Here is a 16601-nt window from a genome sequence, read left to right as displayed (position 1 = left end):
TCCAGGCGGCCCGCCGCCCACTTAACCCTGGGGGCGGGGCAGGCGCCGACCCGCGCTCCGGTTTCAGGCTGGGGCTCTCCCGTCGCCCCCTCCCGCCCCCACCTTCTTAAAGGGCCCGTGCTGGCCGCTCCTCCCCGTGCCGGGGTAAGGGGACCCTTATGGCTCGGTCAGACCCAGGCTCCACCTCAGAGATTTGGGACCAAAACCCAGAGGAGCCCAGACGTCCTGAGCTCTGACTCCGGGGCTCTCGGAGAGCTCCTCTGGGAGCTGAGCCCGTGCCCTCGCTTCTCTGCTTTCGGCTGTTGCAAGGGTTGTGTGGGTCGGGGACGTCCCTACCCAGGCCAAGGAGGAAGGATAGTTGACCTCCCACCCTGCTGCTTTTGGGCTGCTTTGCCTCGGAGGTCTTTTCAGGACTCCATTTGGGCAGAGAAGCACTAGCCTGAGGTTCTGCATAGCTGGGTGCCCACTGGCTGTGCACCCTTGACCTTTTCTGCCTCACAGGGCCTCGGTTTCCTAGTCGGTAAAGGAGAAATGTTCTCCAGTCTCCCACGAGGCAGGAGGGATTGTCAACTCTGTGGTATCATTTGCCTCAAACTAATCCTGCAAGGTGAGTGATAACCATTCCCCCACCCTCCTGCCCCATTTTACGGAGAAGAAAACTGACTCAGAGCTGGAAGTGGTTCTTGCAAGGCCCCCAGATGGAGAGTAGGGCCCTGGCCATATGGGACCAGAACCCCAGGCCTCCTGACTCCTGAATCTGGGTGTTTCAACTTTCTGAGGCTGCCTTCTGGAAGTCTGGCCCTGGATTTAGCTCCTACCTAACAGCTTCAGGCTGAGGCCCTGCTCCTCTTGGCTCACTCCCAGGCAACAACATCAGCCTTGTCCCAAACAGGAGAAAAGGCAATACCGCAGAGCTTCCAGTGGCGCCTAGAGGCTCTGCTTGCTCTCTGCTTAGCCTCAGCATCATCGCTGCCTGGCCTTGGTTTCTCTGTCCAGGGAATGGGTGGAAAAGGACCCCTGGAGCGTTTTCCCCTCCCTTCTTCCATCAGAATCTCTGTCACATCTGCCTGCTTCAGCCCAACCCCAACCCCATCCCACCACACACTCCCCAGCACCTCCCCTGTCCAGTGATGGTCCTACCATGTACACGGCTCTTCAGAGTTTACAACGAAATCGAGCCCCATTTTGCAGATGAAGAAACTGAGGCTGAGGGAGATTAAGGGACTTGAACAAGTCTATGTAGCTGCCAGGAGGTGGAGTCAGGTCTTTGAACCCAAGCTCAGAGCTCTTACCACCATAGCACAGTGGTAACCCAGGCTCTGGATTCCAGTCTCAGCTCTCCTGCTTAGCTGTCCAACCTTGAGCAAGTCACTTCACTTCTCTATAGTTCAGTTTTCTCATTTGTAAAATTGGGTTAGTAAGGATTAAATGCTTTAAAATACCTCAGGTGCCTAGCTCTGGGTATACAGAAGGTACTCAACAAATGCTTGTCCTTTCCGCTCCTTGCCCTGTAGTCCTGCTGCACCTCCTCCCTGTGTCTCACATTTTGCTTATAGCTTCCAGAGGCAGCTGCACACAGTAAGTGCTCAATAAATGCATGTTGTGTTTGATTAAGAAGCCATTCGCTGCAGCTCTGTGGGGATTTTGGCAAACCTGACTCGCATCTGGTTTACCCTAGAAGGCCTTGGGCGGGGCTGTGCTCAACTGGTCTTGGTGGCAATAAAGCCATTGACTCCACACTTGTCCCTTGTTTTTCCTTCTTCCCAAGTCAGCAAGGCACCTGGTCCTTGTTAGGGGCTAATTACTGGCCAAGTGTGGACCCAGGGTTGCAGGAGCTGCTGAGAAGACAACGTTTCGAGGAAAAGAGCTTTCTTTTTAGGAATGACAAAAGCAAAGGAGCCTTCTCCTTCTTTATGAATCAAAAATGTGGGTGGAGATTTCCACCCACCCCATCTGCCCATCCTTTCCTCTCCCATCTCCTCCCTTGAGCCCCACCCACACAAATTTACCCACCACTACCGGAGTCGGAGTCAGTCGTTGGAGACTCCAGACGGAGTTCCCGCCCACAGCGGAGATTCAAGTTAGGATTAGCTCGCAGCCTCCCCCGGCCTGGTTGCTAGCTGGGGAGAGAAACACAGGCCTGGAAAAATAATGGCAACCAGCATGGCAGTAATAACCACACTTGCTTCTCTGCTGGGGCTTCTCAGTTTACAAAACATTCACCTGGTCTCTTGACAACCCTGGGAAGTGTGGGGTCGAGGACAGTGTTCCCTTTTCACCGATGAGAAAACTGAGGCTCTGGTGAAAAGGGATGTTGGGGCTGCAGCACACACAGACCTGGCCTTTGTTCAGCCTGGAGTCTAGGACCTGAACCCCAGACTGGTACCGAGTGGCCTCATGCCAGGCAGACTGGCAGAAAGTTGAGGCCTCGTGTTGCTTTGGAACTGATGCCTGGTCGCCTTTTACTGTCTCAGAGCAAAGGCTGTTGGACCGGGTACTGCTTGCTCCTCCATGGTCCCCTCCCAGCCTCCTTGGATGCGTCCCACCCCCCAAGGCCTCCAAATCCCCATCCTGGGTATAGCTGACCAGGGTCTTCTCCTTCTGCCTTCTGATCTTCGCCATGACTTTCTCTGGCTTGGGTTGGTCAGGCAGGAGTGACCATCCCTGACTGCCCCAGCCTCTCTGGCCTCATCTCACCTTCCTCCAGAAAGCCTCCCTGTCTTCCTTCCCACCACTCAGCTCCCTTTCCACTGACTCCCTTGAGGAGCCATCTCCTAGTGACCCCGGGGTGAGCCTAGTGGGGTCAGCAGGTGTTAAATCAATGCCTCTCATGCCCCTACATAGATTCTTCCTAGCAAACACAGGCAACAGGTAGAGAACAGACTTGAAGAATGAAGAAGGACACTCACACCCCAGGGCTGAAAGAGGATGCAAAAATTTCAAAAATTTCTGAATGCCCTGTGATATGTGCTGCCTCAGTTTCCCTCAGTGAAGTGTCTCTGGGAGAACAAGACAGTGAGTGCCCCGCATCACCCACTTCCCTGCAGCAGAGTTCAGCCAGGCCCTCCTGGTCACTCATCCTCGACGCCTTTTGGATTAAGAGCACCCGCTCTGGCAGTGGCCGTGGCTTGGCCCTGCCTTTGGCCAGGGCCTGGCACTCTGAGTGCCTCTATGTTTTGCAGGCTGACTGCCTGGGCCCCACCCAGAGAGCCTGTGGCCAGAGCCAGCTTGCCGGTAAATGGCGGGTACTTGTGCCCTAGATGGGGTGTTGCTTCAGCTCCTGCTGCCCAGGTCCTAACCTCAGGGAATTGGTCCTCTGCCATGAAGGACATAGAACCCAGGCCACTACTGTGCAAGGGGTCACGGGCCTTTGACCCTGATTCCGTGGCCCTGCAGGTTCATGGCCAGGAGCGCCACAGCAGTGGGCCCGGGCCTGAGCCTCGGACCAGGGGCTTCTGCTAGGAGTGGTCCTGTTCCTGTTCCTGGCTGGAGGCATCAGTGGGGCTCCTCCAAGTGCAGACAGCCAGGATCAGGAGGGGCGGGGACAGCTATTCCCAACAATTACACAATTCAGGAGCTGAAAGTTATGTTTGCTACCCTTGGGAGCCGGCTGTGGGTTGTGGATGGGAGGCCGATGGCAGGGCTTTTCTTGGCCAAGGGCAGGCTCTGAGCCATGTCCAGGCTGTACTGGGGAGACAGGGGCTGGGGGTGGTAGAGGACCCTCTCAGAGCCTCTGTTCCCAGGAGCAAGCATGCATCTCCCACACCACGTCCACAATGGCTTGTGGCTTCAGTGGCTGTGACCAGCTGGCTGCAGCTGACTCCTCCTGGAGTTGTGCTATTTCTAAATATTGGTTCATGCTGTTAACCCCTGCTCTCCCCCACCAGAGGCTCTTCAGCTGGCTGCAGAGAGAGCCTTGAAGAGGGGGAATGGATAGTCCTCAAAAATTTGTGAACATACCTGCCCAGGGTCTAGCATGGGGCGTTACTTTGGGGGCTGGGGTGGAGCTCCCACAAGAAGGATGAGAAATACCTGCTCAGCATTGAATGAGGCTTCAATGATTGTTAGGAGACATGGGTCTGGGCTGGCGGCTGGGCAGGGCAGTGGAAAGAATGTGGGGTTAGGAGCCAGAAGTCTGGTTCTGCCAAGCCTTCTCTGTGTGGCCTCAGGCGAGTCACCTCAGCTCCCTGCACCTTTCCCTCATCTGTAGATCATAGAACCACCATACGCTTGGATGCTGCCCTCCAACAGAGGTGCCAAGGCCTTATAAAGGGCAGTGCCTGGTGGTTGTGATGAGGGTAACTGTGGATACCAGGTCATGTTCTCTGCACGACTCCCAGGAATCCTTTGAAGGAGAGGCAAGGCTGACAACCAAGAGACAGCTGGAGCAAGCTGGCAGGCTGTCTTCAGTCTGTGAGGGCTTTAGAAGCTATGCCACTTTACCCTAGGACATGCAGCTTGAATTTCAGCCCCTAGTGGCCCCATGGCCTTGGTGTCCTTGAACAGTGAAAAACCTGTGGGAGCCAGTCTTCAAGATGGGCCTCCATGATCTTCACCTTCTGGTGTTCATGACCTTGTCCGATCACCTTCCACACTGAATAGGGCTGACCTGTATGGCTCGTAGGGCACTGTAGAAATGGCGTGTGATTTCCAATACCAGGTCACAAAAGACATGGTAGCTTCTGTGTTGGTCTCTTTCTGTTTTTTTTTTTTTTTTTTTTTTTTTTGGCCACCCCCACAGCATATGAAATTTCCTGGGCCAGGGATCAAACCTGGGCCACAGCAGTGACCTGAGCTGCTGCAGTGATGATGCCAGGTCCTTAACCCACTGCACCACAAGGGAACTCCTATGTTGTTCTGAGAGCACGCTCTGGGGGAATCTGGCCGCCATGACCTGAGGACAGTTGAGCAGCCTGTGGAGTCCCACGTGGAGAGGAACTTCTTGTCAACTGTCAGTACCAACTCACCATTTATATGAGTTGAGCCGTCTTGGAAGCAGATCTGCAAGCCCCAGTCACACTTTCAGATGACGACAGCTCCTACTGATGTCTTTTTTTTTTTTTTTTTCCTTTTTGGCTGCACCCATAGCATGTAGAAGTTCCAGGCCAGGGATCAAACCCATGCCACAGCAGTGACACCACCAGATCCAAAGCTACTGGGGAACTCCCTACTGACACCTTTTTTTTTAGGGCTGAACCCACAGCATGTGGAGATTCCCAGGTTAGGCGTTGAATTGGAGCTGCAGCTGCCAGCCTACACCACAGCTCACTTAGCGGGGCCAGGGATCCAACCTGTATCCTCGTGGATACTACTGAGCCATGATGGGAACTCCCCTGCTGACATTTTGACTGCCACTTCTGGGGAGACCTGGATTCAGAGCCACTCAGCAAAGCCATCTTTAAACTCCTGACCCACAGAAACTGTGTGGTAATAGATGTTTATTGCTATTTTAAGCTCTGAGGCTTTGAGAATAATTTGTTACACAGAAAGGGATAACTGATACAAACCTGCATGAGTGTAAATTATAGTCCAGGCAGCCATTCTGGGCACATGTCTGGGTGCAGAAAGTAGGATTCTGTTCCCATGAGGAGGAGGGATGGTTCCTTGATCAATCAATGGATCGGCTCATTCATTCACTCCACAAATATTTCTTAAGCACTTATATTTTAGGGCACCATGTTGGGGGCTGGGGACACAAGGTAAGTGAGAGGAGCCCTGCTTTGGGGAGCTCACAGGCTTCCCAAGTAACTTGGTGATTGTTGGATGTGGGGGGTAAGGACAAGGGCGATGTCCAGGACAAGCCCAGATTTTTGGCTTGGACAGTTGGATGGGTGGTGGTGTCATTCACTGAGATAAATGAGGGACAGGGGGCATCTCATGAGAAAGCTCCGGGCATATTTGATTTTTAGATGTTTGTGAGAATCTCAAGTGACGCTGGAGGCTGATGGACGTGTGGGTCTAAACTCCTAAGAAGGTCTGAGCCTGAAGCATGTATATTTAGGAATTGTTGGGGTACAGATGATGGGATTGAAGCAACAAGAGGAGATGAGACTTTCTAATGAGAGGTGAGTGGTGGAAAGAGAGAGGAAGGCCCAGCACAGAATTCTGAGATACCAACAGTTTTTTCTTAAATTTTTTTAAGCTAACTTCAGTTTTATAGAAACGTGGTAAGTCCATTACAACTATTTCCCACATACTCTTCACCTAGATTTCTCAAATGTTGATATTTTATCACTTTTTTTTTTTTTTTTTAATGGCTGCACCTCCAGCATAGCGAAGTTCTCAGGCTAGGGGCTGAATCTGAACCACAGCTGCTAGCCTATGCCACTGCCACAGCCACAGCAACACTGGATCTGAACCACATCTGTGACCTACGCTGCAGTTGGCTGTAACACTGAATCCTTAACCTGCTGAATGAGGCCAGGGATTAAACCCACATTCTCACGGACACTATGTTGGGTCCCTAACCTGCTGGGCCACAATGGGAGCTCCACATTTTAAGTTCTTTTCTATGTATATGCATATTTTTTTTTGCCTGTATGGATTTTTAGAAAGTTGCAGACATAATGTCTTTATCCTTAAATAGTTCAGTGTGTATTTCCTAAGAACAAGGATCTTCTTTTTCAGAACCAGAGTGCAATGATCCTAATCAGAAAATTGACATTGATACAATAATTTTAACTACCCTTAGGCTGTTATCCACTTTTGTCAATTTCTCTAATAAAAGCTTTGATTGCAAAGAAAATCCTTGCCTCTATGTTGCATTTGGTTGTCCTATCTCTTGAGTTTTGTTTTGTTTTTGGCCATGCCTGCAGTATGCGGAAGTTCCTGGGCCACGCAAGCCACTGCAGTGACAACCCTGGATCCATAACCTGCGATGCCACAAGGGAACTCTTTCGTTTCCATTAACCTGGAAAAGCTCTTCAGTTCTTCTTTCATGATCTTGCCATTTTTAGCAAGTACAGACCTGTTGCTTTATAATGTGAATCTAGATTTGAATTTATCTGGTCTCTCTCTAATTAGATTCAGGTTAGGAACCTTTGGTGGGAACACCCCAGAAGTGATGCTGTGTCCCTCCCAGTGCATCCTCTCAGGAGGGACACAGCATCTGTCTGTCACATTGTCAATGTTGTTAACATACATCACCTGGTTGAGATGGTGGCTGCCAGGAATCTCCCTATAAAGTCACTGTCTTTCCCTTTGAAGTTAATAAGCTTATGCCGACATTGGTCAGGTTTTGGAAGAAGAGCCAGGAAGAAAGCCTTTGAAGGGGCAGCGGGGACATGGGAAAAAGACCAGAACATCTTGGAACTGGGAACAGGCATTGCAAGTATGAGGGACGGGCTGGTCACTGCAGTCCAGGGCTGCTGAGAGGCCAGTCTGGCGAGGATGAGAAGTGGCCATTGGCTGCAGCTTCCACATGCAGGTCATAATTTAGGTGGAGCGATGGGTCTGAAGCCAGCCTGCAGAGAGTCAGAATGTGAAAGGGAGGTGAGAATAGAGACTGTGGAGAAATGCCTCTTTGGGAAAGTTTGCCTGTGGGCTGGGGAGAGGGATCCAGGCAGAGATGGAGAGGTGTCCGTGACCAGGGAGATGATTTTTAATTGATGGAAGGGCTGTAGAGCAGGGAGAATGTGATAGGAATGGGCCAGAGAGATTCAAGCAAGGAGGGGGGCAAAGGAGAGCAAAGTGTTCTGAGAGGGAAAGGAGATTAGAGAATGGCTTGGTGGGTCCTCTTAAGCCCCAGGAGGGAGTTGAGAACAGGTGACAGTGGAAGCTGGTGGTTCTGACAGTGCAGTAAGAGGGGTCTGAGTCTGAGTCCAGGCTGATGATCTTTGTTTTCTCTGTGAGCAGGAGGCAGAGCAGGGGGCTGGAAGGAGGGCCAGGCACACAGAGGGGAATAAGCCATGTTTGAAATGCTCTCTGGGGAGAGGGAAAGAGCAAGCTGACCAGAGAGGAGATGGGCAGCCAGGTGACATGGAGCCACGTTCAAGTTTCGGGGGCCATGGCTATCCCTAGGAGTTTTTAGCTTCCTGATGTGGGTGGGCAAGGCAGACCTGGTGACTCAGGGCTGGGATTTAGCAGGAAAGAAGCTGGACAAGGGGGGCAGTAAGGCAGGAGGTGGGGAGGAGGTGCAGGGTCACTGATGGGGTCTCAGTGATGGCAGGGAATCTGTGCAGGGCCAGAAAGGGAAGGACAGGGGACATGATCCTGGAAGGAGGGTGAGAAGCCCAGGACATGCTGGGAAGAGTGGAGAGGAGGCATCTGGAGATGAGGAGGAGGTCTGGGAACTGGGAGGCCAAGGGATGGGTGGGGGGTCCTGGGCAGGCCCAAGTCCCCAGGGTAATGGCAAGAGTTGGGGTTGGGGAGGAAGACCAGGGTCACCAGCATGACAAGTCAGGACAGATGGCAGCCCTGAGGATGAGAGATGAGGAGGGCCAGCCTGCATGCTGGAGTCTTTGGGGAGCCATGCTCTTGGGGAGGGGATACCTCCTGGGTCCATATTAAGGAAACCAGGGACCTGCCCCACTCCAGGCTCTGGAGAGAATCAGGGGCTCTCTCCGGGGGTGAGCTCTGTTAAAGTGGGAGGGAAGGGTGCATGTGGAGCAGAAATGGGGTGGCTTGTGACCTGCTGGGGTAAGGAGTGGCTTGCTTTCCCCTAAGAGAGCCATGCGCAAGGACAGCAGGTGGGCAGTGTGTAGGGGAGGTGTCAGGAAGTCTCCTGGGGTCTGAAATGTTTGGAGACCACCGCCTCCCCGGGCCCAGGAAGGTGAAGGTCCCAGCCCCACATCTTGCCCATATCAGCACGAAGGGATCATCAGGGCTGTGGCCCAGCAGGTCCTCAGCTTCATCCAGGAAAAGCTGACTAGGATGGGGGAGAGGAAGCGGCACTGCCCGTGGCCGGAGGCCAAGTGAGGCTGGCTCAATCCCCCCCCACTCCCCGCCTTGCCCAGCCCTCCCTCTCCAGAAACCAGGGGCTCAGCTGGCTGCCCCACGGCTGATGAGAGAGGCACAGGCAGGATCTGCTGCCTCTGGAATGGGACCCTGCCCTCTGTTCCAAGCCTTTTAGTCCCACGAAGGGCTTCTGGGGCTCCCAGCTCACCCGGCTGGTCTGTGGGGGCCCTCACTGTGCCTGCTGGTTGGAGTGAGTGCAGAGTGTGGTTTTGTCGCCTTTGATCCAAAGAGAGTCCTGGGGTTTGTGCTCTGGTTCCATCTCTGCCGCTAATGCAATAGGAGACTCCGGGCAAGTCTTTGCTCCTTTCTGGTCCTCGTTTCTTAATCTGTGTACCGAGGCCGTGACACCCTCTCTAAAGCCAGCAGTCATTCCTCCAGACCAAATCCCTAATCTGAGCTATGAAGTGGTGGGTAAAAGCAGACCCCAGGGCCCCCCAGCCTCCTGTTTTTTAGGGGTGAAGGGGTCTCTAGCATTTCCTCAGTGGGGGGGCTCATCCATCAATCTTATGGCAGCTGGATAGCTTCCCTGCCTCTCAATGTCTTTCCTCACATTCCTGCCACCGCAGGGGGCGTTCTTGACCACCAGCAACGAAAGTAGCTTCTTCTTTTTTTTCTTTGTTTTAATGAATTTTATTTTTTCCATCATAGCTGGTATACAGGGTTCTGTCGATTTTCTACGGTACAGCAAGGTGACCCGGTCACACATACATATTTACCTTTTTCTCACATTATCATGCTCCATCACAAGGGACTAGATACAGTTCCCAGAAGTAGCTTCTGGAGGCCTCAGCATTACCCTCTATGTGCCTTCATTTGTTCCCCAGTCCCTGCCTGAAATGCCAGCAGCAGGTAGTATTCCTCTAAAGATGTCACACCCTGGGATAAAAACCTGGGAAGCTATCAGACAGTCCCACCTTAGTGTGAAATAATTGGCTCGAAACTTTCCCAAGAAAAACCAGACTGTGATAGAAGGGAGGGCATCTAGAATATGGGGGGGAGAGTTGGGAGGGGCAGGGAGCAGAGGGCCACCCCCAGGCGGCTGTGCAGGTGGCAAGAACCCTTTACCCATGAGCGGTGCACTCTTTCAGGGCACCCACCAGGAGTGAAGAGCTGGATCTGTCACTCCACCTCTCCCTTTTCTCTTCCCGACCCAGAGCCCTGGGGATGGACCCTCAGGATGTTTAGTCAGGTTGGGATCGGGGACCGTGGGGCCCCCACTGAGTCCTCAGGGTTCTGCAACTGAGCTGCCAGCGTAGAATTTCTCAGCCACGGTTCAGGCGCCACGGCAACTGGGGGAAATAAACACTCTGGGTTTCACAGTCCAAGTTCTGTGGTGATGTCATCCTTAGCTCCAGACTGCGGGCCCCTGCAGCTGGCTGCACCCCAGCCGGCCTCCACTGCTCAAACCGGAGGACTGTCTTCCTTCCCAGCCTCCACGCAACCTCTGGTGCCAGGGAGAGAGAGTGGACCCGGGGCCTTGGGCAGAGGACCCAGGGCCAGCTCCTTGCCAGCCACTTAGATCTCTCAGCAGCAATCTGCTATTACTCCCTCTTGGGCCCCAGGCATGAAACTGCCCAAGGGGGCCAGGAACCCTGTGTTCTATGGGCAGCACCCAGAGAAGAAGGTGCAGGTGCCCTCGAGGCAGGAGGTAAAGCAGACCCCTGTGGTCCTGGCAACCATCAAAGGTGAGAGCAGGCCCCCTGCCCTGGGTTTGGGCTCATTCCCCTCTCTGCAGAGCTGCTGAGAGTGTCCCAGCCTTCTAGCTCTCGAAGCTACAGAAGATCAGTTTCCAAGCTGAACCTTGCAGGCAATACTAGCTGCTGGGAATTTTGGGGGGTGGTTTGGGGAGAGAGGGAGTAAGGGATGTGAAGTAAAGCCAGTTTTGGAAAAATTCTAGGGATTCAGTGGCATCTTTAGCCCAGCTTTAGCTTTCCTCACTTCCCTTCACTCTTAAGCTCAACCGAAAGCAGACAAACTGATTCTTACTACATTGTGAATGACTGATTGTTGCTCTGTATGGGAGGTGGTTTAGTGTATGATTAAATATTTGGGCTCTGTTGGCTAATGGCTCAGAATTTTCACACTACCAACTTGTGTGACTTTGGGCAAATTGATATTTCTAAGCCTCGTTTTTCTCATCTGTAAGGTGGGAAGATTAGGAGTATGCATCTTACAGAGGTGTTGAGAGGCTTAACTGAAATAACCCGTGGAAAATGCTCTGCATAGTACTAGGCACAGAATAAACTCTCAGTTACTTGTAATTATTACTTTTCTTCCTATGCATTGCCTGTCGGAGAGAAACTGCATCTTATCTGGGAATACTGCCTTTCCCCAAAGGAAGCAGCTCGATGGTGGGATTGGTGGCAGTGTGACATCAGTGGGAGCAAAGACCGCCCCACCCTCTGCCCCCTCCCCATGTTCACGAGGCCCACTGCATTTGGGGCTTCTCCCGCCTCTGATCTGACGGGCCCAGGCTCAGGGCCGCCCCATCTGTGCTCACAGGTCCCGGGCCTGCCAAGTACCTCCGGCCATCCTGCACCGGCTACGTAGACCATGATATCTCCATGTTCCAGGAGCCGGCCTACACCCTGCACACCCGGCACTCGGAGAAGCGTGAGTGCTCACCTTCCCTTGAATGGGACACACAGGTGGCCCTCTGGGTCCAGGAGGAAGCTGGCAGGATGCCAAGTGCCCTGTCCCTCTGAAGGCAACTCCGTGGGCCTCTCTGGCCTGGACCTCCAGATCGAGCTTAGAGGGGACGATGCCATGTCCAGCAGGCAGAGCAGGGTCCCCTTCCGCCTGCTTTTTCGCTGGGGTCCTTTAACTCTGGCTGCCGTGGGTTCACTTGCCACAGCAGCTGGGCGGGAGTAGCTGGGGGGAAAGTGGTGGGGGTGGTGGACCCCGAAGTGTCCCAGATGGCTTAGAATCCCCTGGAAGGGTGGGAGCAGAGGGTCACAGAGGAGCTGGACCTGCTGGGCAAGGCCAGTGAGAGGAGATGGTGGGGGTGTATCTGGAGGTCTGAGATCTAGACCCCTCCTTGGGGGGGACACACCCTCTTCAGCAGGAAAACCCCCTTTCTGGGACTGGGACCCCATTCTTCATCTAAAATTATCCATTAGCTTTTTATTATCCCCTTGGCATCAGTCCCTTATGGGGTGGGGGCAGACCAAGCCGCTAGACGCAGCTGTTATTTTATCTGTTCCTCTGAACAGAATCTGCTCTTTCTTTGGGCCATGCCTGAAGTTCCCAGGGCAGGGATCAAACCCGTGCCACAGCAGGACCCGCTGGATCCTTAACCCACTGTGTCCCCAGAGGACTCCTGAACAAGATCTTGAGAATGTTAAATTATATATTAAAAGCCCCATTTTGCAGAAAATCAAGGCTTCTGAAACACCCAAGTCCAAGGATTGGGAAGGGAGCCCTCTGTCCTTTCTTGGGAGAGGAGGATCTTGCCAGGAGGCAGGCCAGACACACCCTGGGTGGGGGGTGGGGCTGAGGGAGGGACAGCGTCTGGGGCTGACTGGGCCTCTCCTTGGCTGCCCTGCAGGGATTGTGGAGATATGCAGCCCTGGGCCTTGCTATTTCTTGGATCCTAAAGTAACTCGGTTTGGAATGTCCAGCTGCCCTCAGGTTCCCATGGCAGAGCGCATCTCTAACCTGCGTAAGATGGGACTGGGGAGGGAGGTGGGGATTGCGAGGCTGGGGGATGGGGGTCCACGCTTAGGACATACGAGCAGGGGCAGAGGGGTCATGACTCCCTTCACCAAGTGTGTCTGCCGATACTGGCATCTCCCTGCGATGTCAATATGTCTTTGTCACAACACGTATGTCTTGAGGCCAGCGTTATGCCTGGATGTCGCAGGGCGATGTTATGCTAAAAGTGTTACAGGGCTCATGTCACAGCAGCGATATTGTCATGCTAATGGGTTCACAGATTGTAGTGATTTCTGGGGTTTCTTGGTGCTGTCACAAGGACAATGACAGCCTGAGAGTGATGTTCTGATGACACTTGTAGTAGTTTTTATATGATGACAACGGTTTCATAATCCTGTTATAGGATGGCAGAAATCCCTACCCACCCCCACCCCCACCCCATAGCCCCTTGCTCGGTTGCAGATATTCCTGCCTGGTTGTAGTTAAGTTACACCAGGTTAAGCAGGACCTCAGCTCCCTCCCTGGACCCGTTGGTTGGACACTGGGGTTTGTGGCCTGGCTCCAGCCCTGAGACCCCTTCCCTCCATTCACCTATTTTCAGGCCTGAGCTCCACCCCAGCCTCCTGCCATTACCACTTGGAGAAGACCCCCCCACCTGGGGAACGCAGGGCTCCCCAGTACACCTTTGGCTCCCGGTGTCGGTACCGAGTGACGGATCCCAATCCGGGCCCCAATCAGTACCAGCTGCCACTCCTGCTGGGGCCCAACCTGCCCGCCAACCGAGCTGCTCCTTGCTACAGCTTGGGCCCCTCAGACAAGAACTGGTTCTACAAGGAGAATGTGGCAGGAGGGCCTGGACCAGCCATGCACATCCGACCTGAGCCATCCATCTACCAGAATCGCGGCCCCATCTACAGCATGGCCAAGCGCTTTGCCTACCCAGTGGACCACATGCCTCGACCGGGCCCTGGCTCCCATGAGGTCCAGCAGGTCACGGTGCACAAGCCCCGCACGCCTGCTTTCAGCATGGGCGTCAAGCACTCGCCCCACCTGTGCCCGCTGGTCATTGATATTCACGACTGAGCCCCGTCCTGGGGCATCCCCCCCACTGTCCCCAGAAGTTATTTTTCTATACCAAATTGAGCAACTTGCCAAGGTTTTTGAGTAGCAGAGCTGGTGCCTGTGGTGTCCAGCACATAGAAAGCATTAGATAAATATTTTCATTTATTTATTCCTTTGTTTTGCAAACACTCACGGCTGCTTTCTTTGGGCCCTGCCATGGGACTACCTGGAGGCACTGGAGGAATCCCAGTCTGGGAGACGTTCTGCTCTGGCTCACCAGGGGAGGCAGCCATTTGTCCTCCAAGGAGTCCTGGGCAGAGGCTCCGGAGCGCTGAGTTCTCGTCCTACCTCTGCCACTAACGTGCTGTGTGGGCTCGTGCAGCTCCTGCACCTCTCTGGGTCTCCGTGAGAGGGGAGGATGTCTGATTTCTCTCTAGTTCCTGAACTCTTCGACTCTGGCCCCTGAGAGGGATCGGCATCCAAGAGAGCAGCAAGGAAAGTGGATGTGGGCACTGGAAGGAGAGGCCTTTCTGGGTGGGGGTGCAGGGGGGAGGGCAGTTTTCCTGGGGGAGGATCCTAAGAGGACAAACAGAGACGGTGTGTAGGAGGGAATGTAGTCTTTTATTTGTTTATTTATTTATTATTTATTTATTTATTTATTTTGATCTTTTTGCCATTTCTCGGGCCGCTCTCGTGGCATATGGAGGTTCCCAGTCTTTTTTAAAAAAACGGTTTTCGTATAGCTGATTTACAACATTCTGTTGATTTCCGCTGTACAGCAAAATGACCCAGGCACACATACATATACACATTCTTTTTCTCACATTATCCTCAATCATGTTCCATCTCAAGTGATTAGATAGAGTTCCCTGTGCTGTACAGCAGGATCTCAGTGCTAATCCACTTCAAATGCAGAAGTCTGCATCTACGAACCCCAAACTCCCAGTCCCTCCCTCTCCCTCCCCCTCGGACGGACCATATTCTTGGTGGAGGGAAGGTGTGCCGGTGGGACCAAAGGATGCAGGGGTAGGGGACCAGCAGAGGCTCAGAGGCAGGTGTCTAGGCTGTAGGAGATTGACAAATAAAGGGACCAATTGGTGGGCTGCTTGGAGGGGACTCAGGATTTGTCCTCAGTGTGAAAACGTGGTCTTTTCAGAATTTTTGGGGTTGGGAGAAAAAGTTGGACAGGATGGGCAGAGCCTGGGGGCTAGGGATCAGCCTTGGGAGGGAGCAGAGGACAAGGGGGCTGCTGCTGGGAGGAGGGTCTGCATGTCACATGCTGTCTTTGGAGAGTCGCCTGTGTGTTCCAAGCTCCCAGCCCTGTAAGAACCCGTTAGAAGGGAAGAGGAGGAGCCCCTAACTAGCCAGGAGGGGGCAGTGTCGCTTCACTCATGAGTCCAGGTGGTGCCCACTGCCCCCACCCCTTCCAGCTTGGCTGCTTTTGGACAGGCCGGTGCCAGCTCTCCTGCTGGTCTCTGGGAAGGCGGGGATCTGGGGCTGGTATTTGTCCTTCCTTAATTCTCGGAATCCAGCTCCCCTGTTCTGATGCCCCCCCTCCTAGGACCAGCCCCTCTCCCAGCTCCCCTGGCGTCAGGAGATACGAGGTGGACTTCCAGCCCTGCCCTGCAACGGATGGACCAATGGATGGAGGGACTGAGGGACAGATATGAGGCAGCGAGGTCAGCTACTGAGGATGGAGAGGGGTTTAGGGAAGGAGGAGAGGAGGCTGAGTATCCCCCAGAAATGGCTCAGGCGGAGGCACGTTTTTCTGTAGTCACTGTACTTGAAGAAGAGAGAGAGGCCGAAGGAAGGGGCCACTAGGAACCAGTGGCCCATCTGATGGCTCATCCTTGCAAGAGAACTACTCAGGTCTTAAATGAAAATGAAAATTGAAGAACTAACTTTGGACAGAAAGGAGCAGAGAATATCTTTGGAATATTAAAAACAAACAAACAATTGAATATTTTCAAATGGGGTTTGTAGAGAAACCCCGCTGGGTCATCCCTGACCCTGGGCCTGAAATGTCCTCCCCCTCCCTCTCTGGCCCCCAGGCCTGGGGTGTGTGCCTGTCCTGTCCTCCCCACTCTTCAACAAGGCTGGTCTGGGCAGGCTCGAGAGACAGCAAGTGAGCTTGGGGACCCATCTGTCTTGCTGCAGATTAGAAAGATGTCATTTTGCCGACAATGCCATTTATCACGGCAGCTGCGAAAATTAGTGGTGCTTGGGCTGTAACTGTTGGGTGGGGGTGGCGGCTGGCAGGTGGCAGCAGCTGATGCTCTCCTGTGTCACCAGGTCAGGGAAACTACAGGCCAACCTCTGAGTAGCGGTTTTCTGATTTAGTGCCCAGCCTTTCCCAAGACTCTCCATTGGAAAGGTAAGAAAACTGAGGCCCAGAGCCACCAAAATAACTGTGACCCCAGGAAAGGTTAATGGCCTCTCTTTAACTAAAGGTCTAGGCTCCATCTGTGACCAAGGTCAGGGCTCAGTGTGGGGTCAGGCTCAGGGCTTAGAGTGTGACTGGCTTTGGGGCTCAGTCTGTGATTGGAGTCGGAGCTCATCCTGGGTGACACCCTTGACTTTTATCAGGACTAAATCCTAGTTTCTGCCTCCATGGCTCAGTCTGGGACAGACCTTCAGCCTGGCCCCATATAGAGACAGAGGCTGGCCCTTAACCCTGGAACTACAACTAACTCTTGGTTTGTGGCCCCAAGGGAAGGAGAAGAGGCTGGAGGATTCAGAGTGAACCTTTGGGGGATAAAGATGTTTGGAAGAGGGATGGTCCAGCCAAGAAAGTGATGTGGCCTCCAGAGAAGATAAATGGGCCCTCCCTGGTGCCTCAGCCCACAAAGTGACAGGGTCATTTAGCTTGAGACAGACCTTTAGACAAAGGAGTCCCCGTCTCTTGGCCTCGCCTCCCCTGGGGTGCCAGG

The 16601-nt window shown here is 53.4% G+C and overlaps 1 protein-coding gene across 1 annotated transcript; it reads left to right on the top strand.

Annotated features, from left to right (window-relative positions):
• Positions 1 to 10367: 10367 nt before the first annotated feature.
• Positions 10368 to 13756, top strand: ODF3L1 (outer dense fiber of sperm tails 3 like 1). Its single transcript, XM_047797356.1, has 4 exons — positions 10368 to 10640; positions 11458 to 11568; positions 12503 to 12616; positions 13211 to 13756. The coding sequence occupies exons 1-4, from the start codon at positions 10520 to 10522 to the stop codon at positions 13690 to 13692; spliced, it is 828 nt and encodes a 275-aa protein (XP_047653312.1). The 5' UTR covers positions 10368 to 10519; the 3' UTR covers positions 13693 to 13756.
• The last annotated feature ends 2845 nt before the right edge of the window (positions 13757 to 16601 follow it).

Source organism: Phacochoerus africanus, chromosome 9 (genome assembly GCF_016906955.1).
Source record: "Phacochoerus africanus isolate WHEZ1 chromosome 9, ROS_Pafr_v1, whole genome shotgun sequence".
In the NCBI taxonomy this organism is placed as follows: domain Eukaryota; kingdom Metazoa; phylum Chordata; class Mammalia; order Artiodactyla; family Suidae; genus Phacochoerus; species Phacochoerus africanus.
This window is presented reverse-complemented; position numbering and strand designations above follow the sequence as displayed.